The sequence below is a fragment of the Toxotes jaculatrix genome, chromosome 3, assembly GCF_017976425.1.
Source record: "Toxotes jaculatrix isolate fToxJac2 chromosome 3, fToxJac2.pri, whole genome shotgun sequence".
In the NCBI taxonomy this organism is placed as follows: Eukaryota; Metazoa; Chordata; class Actinopteri; family Toxotidae; genus Toxotes; species Toxotes jaculatrix.
This window is the reverse complement of record NC_054396.1, coordinates 7227092-7247418: the sequence shown is the minus strand read 5'-3', so window position 1 is coordinate 7247418 and position 20327 is coordinate 7227092. Positions and strand designations below refer to the sequence as shown.

General features: G+C 43.3%; 1 protein-coding gene across 1 annotated transcript in view; it reads left to right on the top strand.

The window, feature by feature from the left end:
• The first annotated feature begins 768 nt into the window (after window positions 1–768).
• Window positions 769–20327, top strand: part of ndrg3a (ndrg family member 3a) — a 32134-nt gene continuing 12575 nt past the window's right edge. The window contains exons 1-3 of the mRNA XM_041033815.1: window positions 769–918; window positions 14024–14105; window positions 16080–16112. Of these exons, the coding sequence (XP_040889749.1) occupies window positions 14049–14105; window positions 16080–16112 (90 nt within the window). The 5' untranslated portion in view covers window positions 769–918; window positions 14024–14048. The remainder of the gene's footprint in view (window positions 919–14023; window positions 14106–16079; window positions 16113–20327) is intronic.

Sequence of the window (20327 nt, the reverse complement as noted above, 5' to 3'; positions counted from 1 at the left end):
AGGCATTTGACCTCTGACTCTGCAGAGGAGCTGCTCACGAATCAAAAACAAATCACTGGTTGCACTGGAGAGCTGCATGAATGAGAGGGACCTCTATGGGGAACAACAACAAAATAAAAGTCAAAAAAAAAAAAAAAGATTGCGTGCATACTTTGATGTAATATGTTTTCATTGCACAGCCGATTTGTGCAGTTACATAATCAGATTGAAAATAGAAACTTGATGGGAATGCTAATCGGCTAATCTCCAAAATTTGAGCCAGCAGCATCATGTGGTGACAGAGCAGGACAAATGATATCATGTTGCCCACGACGAACCTGTACAAAGTCAAAGGCAACATGTGCAACTCTTGAGTATGACCAAAGATGGCCCAAGTTAAAGAAATGTAAATACCACAGACATTAAAGAATAAATAAATGCAATTTATTCTCATTAAAGGTGGGAGTTCGCTGTCCCCTCTTATGAGACAGAGCTGTAAGACTGACGCAGCTCCGTCTCACAGGTGAAACACAGCTGGAAAATGTCAGCCATCATAAAACCTAATATGTGAGTGTGAGAGCAGCTGAAATGCTTTGGGCTCTTAGGTTGGAGTGAACGTCGTTGTCTTTGTTTTTTCCCCCCGTGCCTGGGGAGCAGAACCTCGTCTTCGGTATTTCGGAGCAGAGTGAGACCTCCGCCTGCTCCTCCTGTCTCTGCCGTGTAGCGCCTCCTCCCATTGGCTCCTCCGCGGTGTCTGCGACGCAGCGTGTAGTTCCGCCCAGAGTCACATCGAAATACTAGTTGAGACAGAAGAAGAAGCGACAGGCAGCCGCGGCGCGTGCTGTTCACTGAAATACGCCGTTAAAAACCGCTGATATTCAACAATACACGCGGCGAGGAATTGAGTGGAACCCACCGGACATTTATTTTACCGACGAGGTAAGCCTTAAAATCTGCATTTTCTCCTAGCGTTTCCACATTCCCCACTTACAGATGTGCCCGATGCCACAGGAGATTATCTCAGCTACCCCCCCCCCCCCCCCCCAACCTGTTCATGTTTCTGTCCGTGTACCGTGTCCGTTGTTAGAGAAACGTTGGCAGCCGTTAGACCAACAACGAACCAACAGTGTGTTAATTAAAAACACATGTTAACACAGCGGGTTAGAAAGCAGCTCAATGAGTGCGAGCGAAGGAGAATTAAAACAAAAAAAAAAAACTGCAGTTGGATTGAATTGAGTTCATCGCTGCTCCTGTGAACAGTGATGCGACACAGCCCGCTGTTTCCACACTATCTTCATTTTGTCTGTGTAGCACCCATTCATATTCACTCGTTTTCTGTCACATTATTTACCTGCTAAATGGGAACTTAGGTTTTCAGCTCTGTTGGCGTTAAAACGAGGCCAGTCACGATGCGTTACACCGTAAATTTCCGTGCTGGAACAACTGAAGAAATGTTAGCCGAGTAGCTTATAGCGAAACGAATTTAATTCACTGACACAATAGAAATTTCCCACCTAAAATCCCCGTAGGAATAGGTATTATCCTTATATACTGTACTAGTATACTTTATAACGGAGGAGTTAAGGTTATAAACTAATTGTTTAGTATAATAAAACACTAGTTGTACCTTTAGCTATATTAGAGGAATATTAATATGCTTAAATGCTGGGATTTCATTTATTTTTCTCAGGAGTTTCGGTAGGAGACCTTTCGTTAAAAAGGCCCAAGTCTGTGTGTATTGGATGTGTGACTTTCCCCTTTCTCATGGTGCCTCTGTATATATTACTTTATACATTTCCTCCAAACACTCTCCCAGTCTAGACTGGACAGATCCATCATGAGTAATCAGATCCATCACAGTGATGGTACTGCAGGCCTTACACCGTTCACAGGCCACATGAATAATGACAATGTCACTGGTGGCACTGCGAAGGTCACACAGGTGGGAAGTGTAAGAGAGTGGGGCATCAGGTGTTTCCCCTTACTAAAAATAACTTGTCATCTTGTGATATGGTTTTAAAGGACACTTTGTTTTACAGATTCCCCAGTGAAACTGTCAGGATTAATCGAGATATTAAAGTAATTCCAGTTATAGGAGATTAAATAATACCATGTATCCAGAAGGTAAGGTAAGATAAGTACCAGAAGGTCGTTATAACCTCTGTATTAAGTACCACAGACAAACTATCTGTATGTTAAAGCTTCAATTCTGATATCTAATACCTTAAATTTTATTATGTTATAGTTTTATGGTGGTGGTAAATTCAAGTGTCCTATCTCCCACAATGCCCTCAACGGTGTCACATGATCTTTAAGGCTTGAATGGAGCTTACACAACAAGCAACAGGCACACATTTGTTGTCACTCACAACATTGTTTCCAAAGACTGTTGTTCGGACTAGAAAAGCCACTCGATAGATAACAATCTATTAACAGATAGCTGCTTTCTTTAAGATGACCTCAGAACCTGTCTTTTGTTTAGAAAGCAGTAAAGAGAGTGGATGGGGGGTAGTGCGAGGTTTATTGCCATATCACTGGAAGTGATCCGCTCCTGGTTGATTATTACAGTGAAAACCTACTGCTTAACTAATGGGAGTGTCAAAAGTTGTTTATTAAGCCATACATTGTACTTGATGTTTTGAAATCTGCAGGAAATGTGTTCCTCTGGGCTCTCTGGGCTCTGGCTGTCAGCATCCACCGACATTTTTTAATCATTTAAAGCAGGTTTATGCACTTTATTACAACACTTTGTTTTAAAGCTGTCACATTTTCTTATATTCTTTTAAATTGTGGAGGGACCCCTCCTTCCACGAGTGCTCAGACAAATGAAAACAAAATTACCTCGGGCTTTCAGAGTGGAAACAAAGGCAGCATAATGAAACGGTTCTGTACTTTATATAAAATTATACAGTAAATGAATGATGTAAAGTAATTTAAGTATGGCAGCATCAAGAAACGGCCACCATTAAGGTGCCTTTCAGCCTGGATTACAATTTACACATGATGTGTTACAGGGATTACAGAGTACATAAAAGTGAGAAATGCTCTTGTGTGGAAGAGGATTTCTCGCAGGGATGAATGTCAGGGAATAACGCTCACTGGAGAGATGGAGACAGTAATTAAGCCACTGTGCTGACAGTCAGTCTGCCTCGTGTTCACTCTCACCTCAGCATTACTGTGTCTATTGGTTTGCCAGCAGGTCAAAACAAAACCTGCTGCAGACAGAGACATTTACTGTGACTTCCTCTCATGATTGGCTACACCTCAGTTGTCAACAGCAGGTCTTTGTCTCAGTTTGCGATTGCTTTTGAGTCATCTGGTAACAGATACAACCGACAGGTTTTGTGAAAAATTCATAGCCATGAGTATAATGTTCACACTGTGTTGTGTGTTTGTTTCTCAGTCAGACTCTTTCTGCTGGAGCTCCGGTGATGCTGCTGTGTTTTTGTAACCCAACTGCATCTGTAACTTAAGTTGTACCAGGCCTAGAGTTACAGCACACGCTCTGCGCAGCAGTTTCCTGCTTTCAGAGCAAAAACAGCTGATGCACACACCCCTCGGTTCCAGGTTAGCTTCTTCAGTTTCCTTCGACCTTAGCCGAACGTCAGATGCTGACACCTATCCCACCTATCCGTGCTCCATCAGTTTTTTCTGCAGGGATGTAATGGTGTATAAATATTCTTATAGTGAACGAATGAATGACAAAAACGTTTGTTCGTCAGTCACTAGCAGACTGAGGTAAGGGAGTGACAGCGTCCACACATTTTTCAGACACTCTTATCCGCTGGATCACACCCCTGCTGGAAGGAGGGCTCTTTCTGTCTCCATTTTCTTTATCAGCATCAGCAGTAATATCAGCAGGTGGCGGCGAGGAGAGGCAGAGCACAGGTGGTAAGCTTGTTGATCCAAAGTGTTGGATACAAGCCAAGCTGGACCTCTGGATGCCCCGAGCTGTCCTTCAGTGCTGCTGTTCATTTAGGATCACATATTTTACGAAACCAGCCCTCATAAAGCTGCACATATATCTTAGCTAACTGTGCACATTGCCTAGCCTCAACTCTCAGTTTCCTCTTTTCATTTAGCATCTCTGCTCGTTGTGATTTGATCTCCTCTGTCTCACTGTGTTCATCACGAATGTGTGTGTGAATACCAAGAGATAGTAGCAAAGAAAGAGGATGTTCCAGCTCTTCTTTGACACAAATCCCTGTCTGTCAGAGATACAAGCTGGCACACTCACTCTGCACACGAGGCTCTCTAAACTTAAACATGTAAGCAGCATACAACTTTATTTACAGTGTCTCACAAGAGGCTGCGCACCGCATGAATCATTTCATCCTCTACTTGCTTTAATGGTTCAGGGAACACCCAGGAAAGTTAAATGCTTTAGTGGTTGTTGTTGTGATGGAGCAAATGGCAGATACTGTGCCCTGGTGGCTTGCAGATCCTCCCCCTCAGGCTGTGTTCCTGCTAGAAACTGTTAAAGTCAGACAGATGATTCACAAGCGCTGTCTGAACGCTGGCATATCACTTGGAGAGATTGGGTCCCCCGTGAGTGTTCGTTTAGCTCAGCGTGAATAGTGACTTGTTCACATTACACATGTTAAATGTGTACTGTTTTACCATGTGACGAAGAGAAGTGATTGTCTGTGCCGTTGTTGTAGGACCTGTTTGAGGGCTTATAGCTGTATTGAAAGTTAATTAAAACCGCTTGAGCATCCAAAAAGCCAAGTGGAAGCTAAGCTGACAGGTAAAGCCTTCTATGTTGCGTTGGTCGTCGCGATGAGAAGAGAACGGGTTTATGTAAATGATGTGAAAAAGGTCATTCGATTACAGCGGCGCCACCAGCTGAGTTGAGGATGGCTCAGTCTACCCCCCCCCCCCCCGTGGTTGCCAAGGACACCGCCGACCTCCACAGTGAGCATTTGCAAAGGAAGGCGCCAGAGGAGCCACCTCTGTGTTTCTCTGGGAGAATGAGTTGTCAGTAATCAGTCATTGTGACCACACAGATAACTCTATTAGCAGGGGCTGTGTTCCTGTGAGGCAACAGGCCTCATAGCACTGATTCATACACTGAAACATCTAGAGACATGCTCTGATTTAAAGCTTCGCTGTATACACAGGCAGTGGACTTTACTATCTCTGGACACCAGGGCTTTCATGTCTGTGTGCCCTGTTAATGTTTTATAGAAGCGGTTTCTAATGTTAAAGCTTGTGGTACTGTCGTCGGTTTGTGCGAAAGTATGTGTGTGTGTGTCTGTGCGTGTGTGTGTGAGAGTTGCTGGCCAGGCTATACAGATGGTCTCGCTGCTGCCTCCACAGCTGCCCTTCGGCCAGTCTGGCCGCGGTCTGCAGGTCGTGCTGAGCCTCCAGCAGGAGTCCGCTGTTCTGGAAGGTCTGCCTCCACGCATCCACCTGCTGGGACCGGGGGACACACATACATTAGCATCACTCTTGCACTTTGTCTTTTTCTGTGCTGTCTGCACAAGTGAGCATGGCAGAGGAAATCCCCACAGACTGAGTGGCAGCTAGTCTAGCGGAGCAGAAAAGGGGCAGGTACTCTATTAGCAGCACTGAGTGCAGGACCGACAGGCTTGGCCATTCAGTCTTATTTATAGCCAGATACCAGGAGGAGCTCAGCCAGGAGAGACTCATTCAGCCGGGCTCACACCTCTGTCTGAACCATCACAGGAGATTTATCGAGTCTCATCTGTCTCTTGGCGTTCCCCTTAGTAGTGATGATATGTTTTTTTTCCCTTCCGTCATCTGTCCCCCTTTCAGATTCAGTATCAGAATCTGAATGGGGGACGGATGATGTAAGGAAAAAATCTGCCCTCCCCATGCCTTCCTTTGTGTAAGACATATCTATGTTAGTGTGTATTGATTTATTGATGATATGAAACATGTAGCTACAGCTATCAAAATTGATGGCTGTATTTCCATCTTCTTATTAGTGTATTTATCATCATTTGAAAGGATCAGCTCTGGCAGAGCCTTGCAGGTTATGTGGACTCAAAGGAAAGATGAGAAACATCATTCATGAGCGTGTGTGTGTGTGTGTGTGTAGCAAGCACTGAATGAATAAACAGTATACTCCCATTATTCACACTTAGAACCTGTAGTGTAGAGCCAGTGATGTCTTGTGTAGGGCTGGAGGATATTAACAAAACGTCTTTATCATCATAAATTGTTATATTTACGTCAAAAGTCCTAAAAGTGAAAGTAAAGAAGTGCATAATTTTTCCTTTCTCATGACCCTACACACCTGCACAAGTGTGTTCACCTTGGCTAACAGAACAGAAGGAGGGGACTGGGGACAAGAGGACACAGCCATTTCTAAGAATCAAAACACAGTGACCCATAAGACTCACTTAAAATTGATATGCAGCTTGCTGTGGGGATCACTTCTTTATTAATACATGAAGACCACTCTAGATGCTTGGGTGACTCAGTGAGGCTGTGTAATATAATAGGATCTACTGAGCAGGGAGAAATATGGGAAGCCTATCATGGAAACTAATAATAAAGACTTCCAAGTGAGAAATTGTCCTTCTGAATTTATTGAAATCTCTTACATATGCATTTGGGTCAGTGTATTCGAAGAGAGATGAGACATGCTCATATTCTGCATGAACAGAAGACAACTTTTGGTGGTAGTCTTTCTTGACTGAAATCCTACTGGTTTGAAGCAGTTTTCTAAGCAAGATACGTGAAACTAACACAGGAATAATATAAAATTTCCACAACCTGACTCACATCCCAGCTGCCCTCACACACACCTCTCGCACACACCCAAGGCCTTACATATCGTACACATACAAAATTCATAACGGCTATGTACACGTCCCTGTCTGGCACAGGCCTAATGGACGAATTGAGATTCCAGTTTGCTGCTCTGAGACATCATTTCACCAGTGGAAAATATTGCTGTTAGTCTCTGGGTCCATGCAGTAAATTTAGCATGTCGGTGGAAGTTATGACAAATAATTTTACGAACCACAGCGCTGTATTTAGAAAGCCTGTCAGCTGTCCTCTGACACTCTCTCTGGCTGTGTGTGTGTGTCTCTTCATGTAGGATGTGAAGCATGCTGATGATGCCAATAGATGTGCGGTTATAAATCACTAAGGCCAGATGCTGCTCTTTAATCTCATAAGACCATTAGCAGATAAAGTGGCCCCACAAGGAATAATGTAATTCTTTAAAAGCCCTCAGAGAGTAATGAGAGGGGTCTTGCACTCAGTGGCCCTGCAGGTTTGGAGATGTGTAGGAGTGTATATACAGTAGGTACAGCTGTACGTCCATGCCATCCTCGTGAACGCGATATCTCACACCTTGAGGGAATTTCTTCATATTTGGCACAAACATTCACATGAACTGATTAGATTTTGGTGGTCAAAGGTCAAGATCAGTGTGACCTTATGTCCGTCCCATTCTTGGGGTCGTGATATATCAAGTACGCCTGGAGGGAATTTCATTACATCTGGCACAAACATCCATTTGGACCCGAGCAGTATTTTTGAGGCAGCTGTCACCATCTTTGTGTACTGTTACCATGGTTACCCTTGTCTGTGTCACTTTGCTCTGCAGTGGTACAGACTGACTCACCTCAGTAAACCCAGTTAACATTTCCAAACTGTCTGTCTGAGCAGAACCGTTCTCTCTCTGATCTAATCCCATACAGCTGTTCTTGCTAACCTAGCATAACTGCAACTACCTGTGCTGTTCACTGCAGAGTGAGTGAGTCATTCAGAAACTGGATTCACTCACCTGTTCACTAAAATACTGTTAGTTATCTGGGTTTAGTTTGAGAGGAGACATTATATCATTGGATAATATCAATACTCTTTTCATTAACAAAATTAATACCTCATGGATGAACTGATTAGAATTTGGTGGTTGGCATTCATGCTCTAATTATGACAGAATTTCACAAAAATGGCTAAACTCAAAGGTCAACTTCACTGCAATGTCACAACATTCTGCAAATACACTTAATGCCTTTAATTAAATCCCTTCAAAGTCTTCACTGCATTTATTATATGAGTCTGGACAGACATGGATGTAAACTGTAGCTTGATTGGTTGGCAGAGGCGTACGACCACAAGGCAGTAAATCTAGTTATCACTTGTATTTTGAGCATAGTATTTAGGGTTTATTAGACCATTTTAATTCCTGGACGGATCAGACAAGGAGTGTGGTATTTTAGGAGGAACATTTGTTTCTCTTTCTGAATGTCTTAAAATAGCTTTTCTGGTCGAGTGAGTTGCTTGTTTTACATAATCCTTAGTTTTGCAACCAAAGAGGCATTATTTTTACTTTATCTTCTCTTCAGTGGTTTGCTTATATCTGTGTATATACATGTGAACCTACACCTGAGCAGGCTCGGTTTCTCAAAGCAAACCAACCCAGTGTTTTCAGTTTGGTTTCAAAAGCCAAAATGGGTGTTGTTCCACATTTTGATGTGAGACATTGGATAAGAATAGACCATTTTGATAGACTCGTGAAAGAGAAAGACATCAGAGAAATGTCTCGTCATTTTTTTTTTACATTGTCAAAAGAAGGAAAAAATGATCTGTCAGCTTGTATCAGGAGAATCGCATAGGCTGAAGGAGGATGATGGAGCCTCGGGAGAGCAAGCTGTCATTTAATTAAGTAGATGTGAAGCATGGGGAGGTGTGTGTGCATGTGAGTGTGTGCTGTCCTCCATGTTCATTCATGTGTGTGTAATGTGTGTGTGTGTGTTTGCGTTTGCTGACAGCATCAGCAGGGGATGTTCTGTGCTATAGGTCAGCTTTTCTGTGATGGAGAACAAAAGAGCAAACTCCAGATCAGATTTCCTCCTGGGTCTTATCCCTCGCCTCTAGAATAGAATCGAATAGACTGAAAAGAATTCAACTGTGCTTTCTGTCACCCGTGTTGTTATTGATCTCAAAGGGAGGGAGGGGCAAAAATGCCAATCAAATGGATTTTCCTTTTCTAATTCTCTTAGCAGATAGCCCAGGTTAGAGCAATAATCTGGAACTGAGCCTTGTCACAGTCCATTAGCTTTACTCTGGTGCAGATGACTGTAAACACTGGCCTGGTTATGAAATGTTGGACGATTTCTAGTGACGTAGCTCCTTAATGGAAAAGTCTCCCAGTCTAAGGGTAAGGTGCGACCACACTGATGATTGTGCAGGGAAAAGTTGTTTACACTTGACTGTAGCACTGACAGCAAAACACTGTCGCACAGAAAGTGAAGAGCGGACACAGAAGTGAGGCTGGCTGAATGGCTGGCAGGAGGGTTGCATCTCTGGAATTTGTTCTGGCCTATTTTTTGTTGTGATGTGAGGCCTGGTGAATTGCTGACTAAAGACCAAGGCTCCAGTTGAGGACAGACACGACTATGTTCCTCTGTAACAGGAACTGTATCAAATAATTTGGCTTTCAGAGAAAGCAGACAGGCAGAAGACACTGCTCCCTCTAGTAGGAAATGAGGTAGTTATTGTCAGTAGCTGTGTTGCAAATTAAGTAAGGTGTGTCCTTTGGAGGCTTTCAAGACCTGACTAAACTTGATCCTTTGTTCTAAGGGAGAAAGTCAAGAGTCAAAACGTTCAAAAGTAATGGTTTGGATGGCATATGTCAACTTGTAACATAAAAAATATTACCCACAAAAGATTATAAAGTTTAGAAACCTTTGGGGGAACTGGGTTAAGTTTCATGATACCTGGGTTTTTAGTTCAGAGTATTATGGACAGCTTGTCAGGTTAATCAGGTTAACAGTACTGATATGTTTACCAGTGAGTGACTAAGAGAATGCAAATACCTGGCAATTGGTAACCTGGTATATGATGTGATCACATGATATGTCTTGACTTTAGCTGCATGGTTACACTGATTGTGTCCTTTAAGTTCAGGCAACAGGCAGCTTATTTGGGACAGGCCTTGTTGGCCTATTCTAAGGTATAGGTAGGTATAGAAATGCAGACTTGGGAGGATCTGGATCCTAAAGTGGGACACACCAACAATGATTTGCCTCTGTACAGTCATCACCACCCCATGCAGTGGCTGGGCAGATGCAGTCATAATGAGGTGTCAGTGTGGCTGTGATGTGGGGGAGGAATAAATGATGACTGCTGCTTCTTTCTGTGTGTGATACTATTTTGAACAAGAGCATTTTTCACAATCCACGGTCAAATTCCTTTACTGTAAGTCAATAGGAAGGCACTTCTTCAGAATTTGGGGAAACTGTACTTCAACAGAACCCAATCATTAAAACAAATGTATGCTGTTTTTTGGACAGCTTTCAAGCGAGAAACCCTTTGGCATACCACTGAAAAACATCCTTCATGTACAGTTTGATCTGCATCCAAGGGATCGTATGAGTTTAAAGTAAATATAATGAATAAACCATAATGTTTTTGAATTAATAAATTGGTAATCTGTGTGGTGGGGTAAAATACTCGACGACACATATTTACAGCGACTGGTATACTCTTCTTACTCTGTAACTGATTCATTTTGATTTGCTTGGTTGGTTAATCAGGCTGCACCTGTCCAGGCTGACAGTTCCCATAAAGTCTGTTCAAATCAGAGCCAGTGCTATAGGTCTGTATTCTTCACCATCACAATCAAGTGTAAGCTCAGTTTTATCACACTGCCTGTTGTAATGTTTTTGAAAGAAATTCATGCTGTCGCACAACCCTTCCACCACAACCCTTTGGTGTAAAGATCTCCCCACTGCAGTGGGTGACAATGTGTGAACGGATAAGGATTTCAGCTTTTTGTCACCATGGCAATATGTCTGTTGGCTGAGTCAGGTTCTCCATGGAGACGCGGAGGCAGGTTAATATGAGGTCATTATGGCGACACCCACCTTGGTCGACCTGAGGCCAGAGAGGTCAGAGTCATAGCACGGTCATGACATGAACGATAATGGCAACAGGTGAAGCTGAAGTCATGGTTGCCATGGCAATAAAGAGGAAAGAGGACTAATTGAACGGGCTGAAGGGAGGGTCAGCATCACAGCTGGGCTCTCAGTCGTCCATCATGCAGCCTGCCTAGACTTCCTGTCAGCCCAAGGTGAGCTGGAGATGGATAGACAAAGACAGGGAGAGAGTGCACAGAGAGGAGGAGGAGGAGGAGGAGGAAGATGTGGGAGGGTGGCAGGAAAAGTGGGAGGAGGAGTGGGGAATGTGTTCATCGATCATTCAGCACCGTCTGCTGACATGGCAGCAATAGGACTCCTTTTTGTTGGCAGAGATACCATATATTTACAGTAGGTGTTTTGGCACACTCTTCTGCGTCCACGTATGCATGAGGTCTGGCGCTTGTGCCTCAGCATTAAGTTAAAAGCATGTCCTCTCTCTTCTTATAGCAGTACAGATAGGATGGTGTTTGTGAGGTAGGCAGCAGCACTTCTCAACAGGAGAGAGGAAAGAACGCGATGCTAGATAAGTTATCCATTTATTAAACTGACAGGCTTCAACATGTCTTTCCAGTTTGTTCTTGTCAGAATTGAAAACCTCCTGTTCTCCTGGAGGTGGCGCTGACACAAGGCTGTAGTGAAGGCTGACCTTCACTATGTGGAAGGGGCCACGTGGTTTCCCTCTGACAGGATTTGTAGCTGCTTTCGTTTGTTCACCTGGCACAGCCTCCTTGTCCCTTGTTGTGTGGCATGATATTTAATGCTGAGATGAAGCCCTGTTGGCAGCTACGCACACTGAGCAGGGAAATGGACCTGAACAGCAGATGAGGGAAATCATGTGTGAGAGCCAGCATGTAATTCGTGTGTTACTCATCTTCAAGTGGAGGAGCTGAGTAAAACTGATTTGTGGGAGCAGTCCCTCACAGCAGATAGTCCCGCTGTTGAGGCTAGAGGGACTCGTTCTACATCATCAACTCTAGCAATCCTTTCCCCATCCTCTTCCACATTAATGACATGGTGTGAATATGGGACAAACCCAGCAGGCTGCACAGATTGCAAATGGAATTTCCCTCCTGTCATCTGGGACTACTTCTCCCGATTTTCTGTTGCAATTACACTAAGCTTTGCTGTCATATCCAGACAGACTGCATGGCTCATTTGAGTCGGTGTGATTGTCAGGGCTAAAGACGTCTTAAAGCACGTTTGGAGCTTCACTTATTCAGTCCCTCTTCTACCACTATTTCTACCACTATCTATTCCCCATGTCTCCTTGCCTCACATCTCTCCCTTGAGGCTAGCCCAGCTTAGAATAAACAACGGCAACCAGCTTTGTCTCTATGGCAACGGCTGCGCAATCTGAACAGTAGAGCAGGCGTGGGGTAGGTAGGAAAGGGTTGCAACAGTGGTGGATGTTGCTAAATGTGATCTAGTCTTCTTCCACGTGATTTGATGCAACGTTAAGCCCTTATCAAGCTCTAGCAGATCTCACTGAAGGAAGAAGCCCTGGATGATGGTGGAGGAGGGGTGGTTGTTTGCTGCCCGGGTAACACACTATAAGGGGGTCAGTGGGGTTGGGCTGTGAACGCCACCCAGTCAGTCTGTCAGTTGGTCTAAGCCCACCCTGACCCCTTCTCCCTTAACACCTCAATTACCCGGCTAGCCGGCTACAATTAAAGCGGCCTTTGCCTCCATCCCACTTTCTGTGACAGCCTGAGGAAGTGTTGGATTGATCCGGCCAATACGCTCAATCCGCTCAAGCATGCAGAGTATTTGTTTTTCTTTTTTCCTTGTTCACTTGTCTAAATATTATTTAGTTCCACTCTTGAGTCGGATTTGTCAGCAGGGATTTTGCTGGGCATGTTTTCACTCCCCATGCTGGTAGCTGAGTACTTCCAATGCTCAGTGCTTCTACATTTTTTTTTTCCTGTTTTATGTAATTTGAGGATTTTGCTCAGTTGCACCCATCTACTTTCCTGGTGCTTTCCAAGCAAGGTGCAGTCTGTTGCCAGAGCAGGATGACCTCTCACCTGATTCATGTGTCAACAGGCAATTTTCTGTTCAGACCTCTGTCAAGATATCAGCGGATGAAGTTGCTGGAAACACAGACATGGCCTGGCGTCATCATTGCCAAGGCCTCCTGCTGTTAGTTGGCTGCAAGACTCATCACGAACAAACCCTGAAGGTTATCTGATACCCGCAGCTCAAGGTCGTTCTAAGGGTGTTGGCTCTGACTGAGGAAGTGATTGTAGTTACTTCCCCAATTGGCCAGTCTTCTGCACAACAGCATTTGCATTCGCTCGTGTTAGTGTTCAAACACGTGCAGTCTGGTTCCAAGGCTGGTTGTGGTGCGGTGCAGGATGATTTGGTTTTGTCTTCCAGTTGTAAGCCCTGACCTAGAAGAGGCAGAGGCTCCATCTGCTGTTACGTGCAACATGAGCCGCTCTCCTGAGCACAGCCAGGTAATTCAATACCTCTTCCTGTCCTCACCTTGTGCAAACAGGCAAGGCTTGAGGAGGTACCATTTCATGGACAGTGGGGGGAGGGGGCATTTTTGTGTCAGTGTTCTTGTTCAGTAATTATGTGCACGGACAAACGGCTGCCTTCAAGGGGAAAACAAATGAGGTGGGCTTCAGAGCTTCTTGTTAAATCTGGCCTGATCCATCTTTGTGTGTTTGCATGTTTGCACATCACCTGTGTGGGCTGAAAGTGTGTCCTTTCCCTGAGAGCTGATTGAGAAAATGCCCTCTATCCCTTCCAGGGCCTCCTGTACAGTATTATCTCATATAGCACATATCACATTGCGCCAGTATGGAAGGCAAGGTACCTTTGAGAGAAAAAGATGTTGTCAGAACTGGACTAGTGACCTAGCTACCTGCTGCCACCTCCTTCAACCCCATACTAATCGATCGGTGTCAGATGCGTAGGTTGTGTTGCCATGAACTTCAACTCATGCTAAGACGATTAGTCAGTTATTCCATTTTGTGTGATATAGTGTAAGAGTGAACTGAATACTCATAGGCTTTTGACCGTCGGACAAAAAATGGTTTGGGGGTGTTTTATGCAATGCTTTCACTTCTTACAAATTTTATTGCCTAACCACTGATGTTTATAATGTTTTTCTCTCTTCTTTTTGGACAAAGTTGTTTACAGTGACCAGAGAGGAAGATGGATGAGCTGCAGGATGTACAGCTGACTGAGATCAAGCCACTGCTGACCAATAAGGTGAGAACAGGACACTGACAAGCTGCTAAGGCAACAGGCACCCAACTGTGCCCCTGAACACATCTGTATAACCACCCACACAAAGTGAACAGATGTATGGTGTGTTCCAAAAGTGAATGCAGACTCAATGTGGAACTTCAAGACAAATATATACACTAATACATGAGACATGCACACGCTGCAGTCCTGTTCATCAAAGTGAATTATTCATATCTTCTCAACTGTCGAGAGGAAAAAGGAAAGGATGGAGAGAACGAGAGAGCAAGTCAATAGAGAAAAGGAGGTTGTAGACGGGGGGGTATAACTTTAGACAGTCAACCGAGAATGAACATAGATCAAAGGAGAAGCTGGAAAAAACTCAGCTCTCTTAATTTCAGAGAGCTTGAACGATTCAAGTGAGTGAGCGACAGCAGAAACAGATGAATGGAGAAAAAAAACACCCAGTTAGTAGATCAAAGCTCTTCCCCTCCTCTTCTGGGCTCTTCCCATATTTTTGCCAGTCAGGCTACGTGCCAGTTAAGGGAGATGTTTTGTGTGAGGTGACAGGGTGGGGTTTTTACTGTATATCATAAAAACCATCTGAATGAAGAAGACTGGCACTGACCTCTCACTCCACCTAGTGGCCAGCTCATTAAAAAGACAAACCAGGAGTTGAAACTGAAGGAGGAGATGATGACATGATAACAGTGATGAGACATGATTGTCATTCTCCCTGTGATCCTCTGTAGTGGTGGTGAAAACTATTTCTGATTACCGTATAGATAATGCATTTATGAAAGATTACGCTGATTATGTAGCCAGGTAGGAGAGAGAGGTGAGCACTGTCTGCAGCAGAAAAGTAGCCATAACAATGATAACAAGTATAATCACTGACGTTTAAGTGTCTGTAATTAAAGTTGGCTTCAAAATAGAACATACATTCAAAGAGAAAAGAAGAAAAGGTCATCAATTCCCAGGCTAGTGCAACAGTTGGCATGACGACAAGTAAGACAGATAAGCACAGATGCATCGCACCATCTCTCGCATAAAAACTGTCATCACTGCCTTCAGCATGTAGAGGGAGCTGACACTGATGAAGGGGCTTTGTAAACAGTCCTCAAGGTCAAGCAAGGACATTTTGTTTCCTCCTGTGCCTTCATGGCATCTCTACAATACTTAGCACCTCAGAGCTGCATCACAGAAACAGAAAAGAGTAGACTTTGTCTAGAAATGTGTTTTTACCATGATTCCTTCTGCACAGCTATTTCAGTAGGAAGGCAGATGGTACCTGTAACAGCAGAGCTACTGGTTTGGCCTACTACTGAATCCCACAGGAGCCCTCTCTGTTGTCTGTTGCCCATTCTCAGTGCACTGCCCATCTACCCCAAAGCCTCCTGTTGACTGAACAAAGACAAAGTACAAACTGAGACAATACTGTATGTAAAAATATTTCGCCATTAATCATGTTCTATGCAGCAAAGTATTTAATTTCATACTATTGAAAACATTTATCATGTTGTCTGTCTGCTGCAGATACTCAGATTTTACTTCAAGCTCAGTATTACTCTGTAATGCACTCAGTTTTCTGCAAACTGGGCAAAGTTCTGTGCTTGGATCACGTTGCTAAAATGTCTTAAAATCAAAGATATCAGACATGATTGATTGTAGGATAACGATTAATGTTTTAATCTAATTCTGACAAATTATATTACTAACCTAACATTGCTAAGAGCTGGGAAAAAAGTGGGACACCACCAGATTAGTTCTATTTCATCACACATGTATACTTGGAGCGTTATGTATGGGCCGGCACATCATGTGACACCTGCACTGCAGCCATCAATCTACATCAAATGAACCTCCATCCATACCCAATGCACTTGTATTACACAAGTACATTAGGTATTATTACTATTATTTGCTTTACATACAGAAACATGGCATCTCTGAGCCTGTGGTACATTTATTAACCATCTCCTTTTACTTTTCTTGCAGAATGCACGCAACTTTCAAGACTTCGACTGCCAGGTGAGTGGGGCTTTGTGCTGCTGTGCCATGTGTGAGAGGCAGCCGTTATGCTAGTGGAAGGGGGTTGGGGTACTGGAACATGGCCCTATTCTCACCACCCTGCTGTTAGACCCATTTGTTTGGCTGGCCTACATCTGAACATTGTCCCTCACCAGCAATATCCAGTTTAACCACCCAACATATGCTGGTAGAGTGTGGGTTTTCTGTTATGGATAAATCAGTGAGTCATTCTTTTGTCATACACAAATTTTTGCCCAGGTTGTTTTTCAAGTGTGTCCTTTGTTCACATCTTCTGTTACTGTTATTAATGTTACTAATTGTGTGTGTGTGTGTGTGTGTGTGTGTGTGTGTGTGTGTGTGTGTGTGTGTGTGTGTGTGTGTGTGTGTGTGCGTGTGTGTGTTTGTGTGTGTGTGTAGGGAACTGACTGATGATTTTGAAGGGGTCACTTCAAAATCTTCACTTACAATTTTGAACAGTATTTTTGGCTCAGTCCATGGTACAAGTAACTGACAAACTGCAAGGACACTATCTGAGTCTGTACACATAATACTGTAAGAGGGTTGTGTTGAGTGGGCTGGATATTTTTTGAAAAATGTAAATTCATCATTCTTGGCAGGTTGATTTGTTGCACACCGCTGAGAGAGGAACTAGTAACTTCATTCATTGTAGGGGTTTTTTTTTTTAGGTTTTGCTTGGATGCATACTACATCTGTGTGAATTCACTGTGGTTTGTGGACTGTGGGTTGTATGTACTGATATTAAAATCCTTGCTAATGACTCAGAAAACTGTTAAATCATTCATGTAAGGTTGGACACCCTGACGCCCCTGCTGCTAGTCTGAATGTAAAGACTCATATAACCACTAATTCACAATGTGAATCTGGTCGGGGAAGCCTGGATTTACCACAGAACAATGAAAATGAGTATTTGTGTGATGTGTAGGGATGGCTCTCTTGTGTGATGGATGTAGGGGATCTTTATAGAGTTCAGTATTTTTTAAAAGTTGTCTCAGGTAAAGTCTTCCACAGTACAATTATAGTGTCGCAGCAGACTGTAATTGCATTGCAGCCACAGACCTTTTATGTGGTAATTTAAGAATAATTATTGTTCGAGAAAAAAGGAATATTGGCCTTGAGTGGGTAGTGTTCCTTATTTCCTTCTTTGCATGGGGAATGAGATTGCACGTTTTCTGCCTCTGTGCTGTGCAGCTTGTAAGGAGCCTCTTGCAGGAGGAGGGGTGTCTTCCCATGGGCGAGAAAGCACTCTGCTGTGTTTCATGAGCACCGTGACTGCGAAGGGTTAAACCTTTCATCCCTCTCTCACTTTCTGCAGCAATGCCTGCTTCCAACATCCCACCAGAGCTAAATATAGCTGCTGCAGGCAGGGGAGGAGAATATGCATGTTAGCTGGAGCAGGCGAGCTACATGCTCCTCAGCACCCCTTCCTGTCTGCATTGTCATTAATACATTCATAAAATGCTGCAGTCACCCAGCTGCTCATGATGTCCTCTGTGGTGTTTCTTTACACTCAACCTCTTGTGATTCAGTCCATGTTCTCCAGTTGCACTTCAAAGGAAGAATTGTATCAGAATTGGTCTCAGTAGCATTGAGGCAGACTTAAGTGTATTTGACCTTATTTCCATGGCAGCCATTTTGACCTCATACAGTCACATTCAGGTGTCTTGGGGAATTATCAAGACAAATCCTGATGATTCCTTCATATTGTACTCCAACACCAAAAGTGAAAACTTGTTATATATATATAATAGTAAAAGACATTTTGACTTGTCATGGCAGGAAAAGCACAAGTGTAAATAATAAAATGAATGATGGTTGAATTTCATGTAGATCCTTCAGTTTCAGAGCCCACCTAAAGGACAGAAATTATGAACAAGGGAGTGTTGGTAGCTTTCTAGCTATTTAGCACTTTGCTCCAATTTCTAGGCTACACTCTGGAAAGCAAGCTTTAGTTGGCCAAATATATTAATTACTTAGAATAGGAATTTATCTACCTCCAGGTTTTGGTAAGAGGTAATGCTAAATGTTTTTTAAATTTGTGTTTTGTGTACCTTTGTGTGTAGGACACAGCTGAGCTGATCTCAAACATGGTTTGATAAAAGGGTCAAATGTGTTGTAAACTTCAAAATGTTTAATGTTTAAGTACGGTGTTTCATTTTTCATTTCATTCAATAAGGTATTTCATTGTACATGATTACCCCTGTCACGTGATGTAGTACAGTAGGAGCCCACATGCAGCATAAGGCATTTCCCATGAATACAGTCAGTGGGAGGGGCCGTCACGGCTGCACCATCTCTCTGAGCAACCGATCTGACATTCCAGCAGCTGGAGGACAAATCCAGCTGCTCTCCTACTGACTTTTCTGCTGCTAAAGCTCCTACTACAGGCAGTCCACACATACTGCAACAGTCACATCAAAACCCTGTGCACCTGCATGTGGAGGGGAGCACTGATGGTAGTGGTGGTGAGGTGGGGTCATAGAGAAGAACATATAGGGTGTGGTGCTGCAGTCTTGTGTCTGCTATGATGTCCTGCTTATGCCACTGTGAGACGAGGGAGGGAAGAAGGAGTGAGTCAGCCTCCTTCACTCATGGGACCTGCTGTATTTTAAAGTGCTTACTTAAGAACACTGAGTTACTTCATGGACGTGGAAATGGCTGACTGTCCACTTTAAAGATAGAACATATTTGGGGTGATGGACTTTGCTGTGGAGAGCAAACGTTTGAGATGGTAACTGTGGAATCTTTGCTTGTGCTGTTTCAGTTTATTGGCTGAAAATATTTTGTGAGCTAATATGCCAGGATTAGATTATTACCTTTGACAGTTTTTTTCTATATAGTAATTATAGTATATTCATCATTGCTTATTAGGTTTCACATTTCATGATTATGTTCACTTTTGATACCACTGATCTTGTGCCACTGTAACAGAAAGACTAGAAGAAACTGTCTACTTTCTTACACAGACAACAGCTGCCAAGTCATGTTTTTTTAAATCCTCACTGTCTCAGTAAGACCAGCAGAGGGCGCCATAAGCCTGGTCATTATGTGGCTGGGGTGCTCTGCCTTTGTGTGACGTCTGTTGGGCGTGCTGTGCTTTTCATGTTGTTGAATTTCTGTTCTGAGTATCCTAAAGTTAGGCTCAGGCATCACAGAAACATAGTGAACTGATCACATGTAGCTCACCCACCATCTTAGAAGAGGATAAAATTGATTATGTAATATGGCAGACCATGTCATGTCATTTTGTACAGTATAACAGAAAGATTTGTTTGAGCTTGTTCATTTTTAGTATGCCTGGACGTGTAAAATCAAACCTTAGATGCTGCTGTTAAACAGAGATAAGCAGAACAGCATCAGTGTGTTCCTGCGTGACTCCTCAGACTGCAGACTCCTGCTGAGACACTCGACTCAGTGTGTGAAACAAAGACACACCTGCTCTGTCAAGGAAAGGATGTGCATATGTTTGGTCACGCACATTGTCTCCATGAGCTGATGTAACTGACTGCATATACACCATAATGTGGCATTAGTGATTGAACATCACATTTTACTCACAATTAGTCACGTTTTCTTCACAGTCTGACTTAAATGATTGAAATTAAACATTTGACATGCTGCCCTATTGTGGCATCACATTATACATAATAATGACACTATAATTTCTGTATTATTAATGTACATACACTACATGTGTGTCAGTGGCACTCTCTGTGAGTTAGGACAGCAAAGATTTAAAGGAGAAACAGCAGTTTACAACCGAGCATGCTGCTGCATTGACTAACCAATGGAGCGCACCCCTTGTCTTGTTATCCCACCCACCCTGCCCTGTCTGCATGTGTGCCATTGGCTGCAGAGAGCAGCCTGTCTCTAACAAAAGCCGTGACGCCCTGAACTGCTAGTAGTTGTGCAAATGACAGAGGAGAGTGGAAAAGGACAGATCAATAAACTACATGGATCAAATGACTCAGCGAGAGGTTGGGAAGAAATAGATCCTCTCTTGTAGGATTGTGAATGGCCAATAAAAACAGTAGCTGGGGGGGCTGTGTTTTCTAATGAGCCTGAAACACAATGAGGTTTGTCTTTATATGTCAGTACTGAAATGAACACTGGTGTATTACAACAAGATTCAGATGATAAAGCAGCAGTGTTGCTTTATGAGACAACATTTAGGGTAAAGTTATTGTTGGTGTGTGT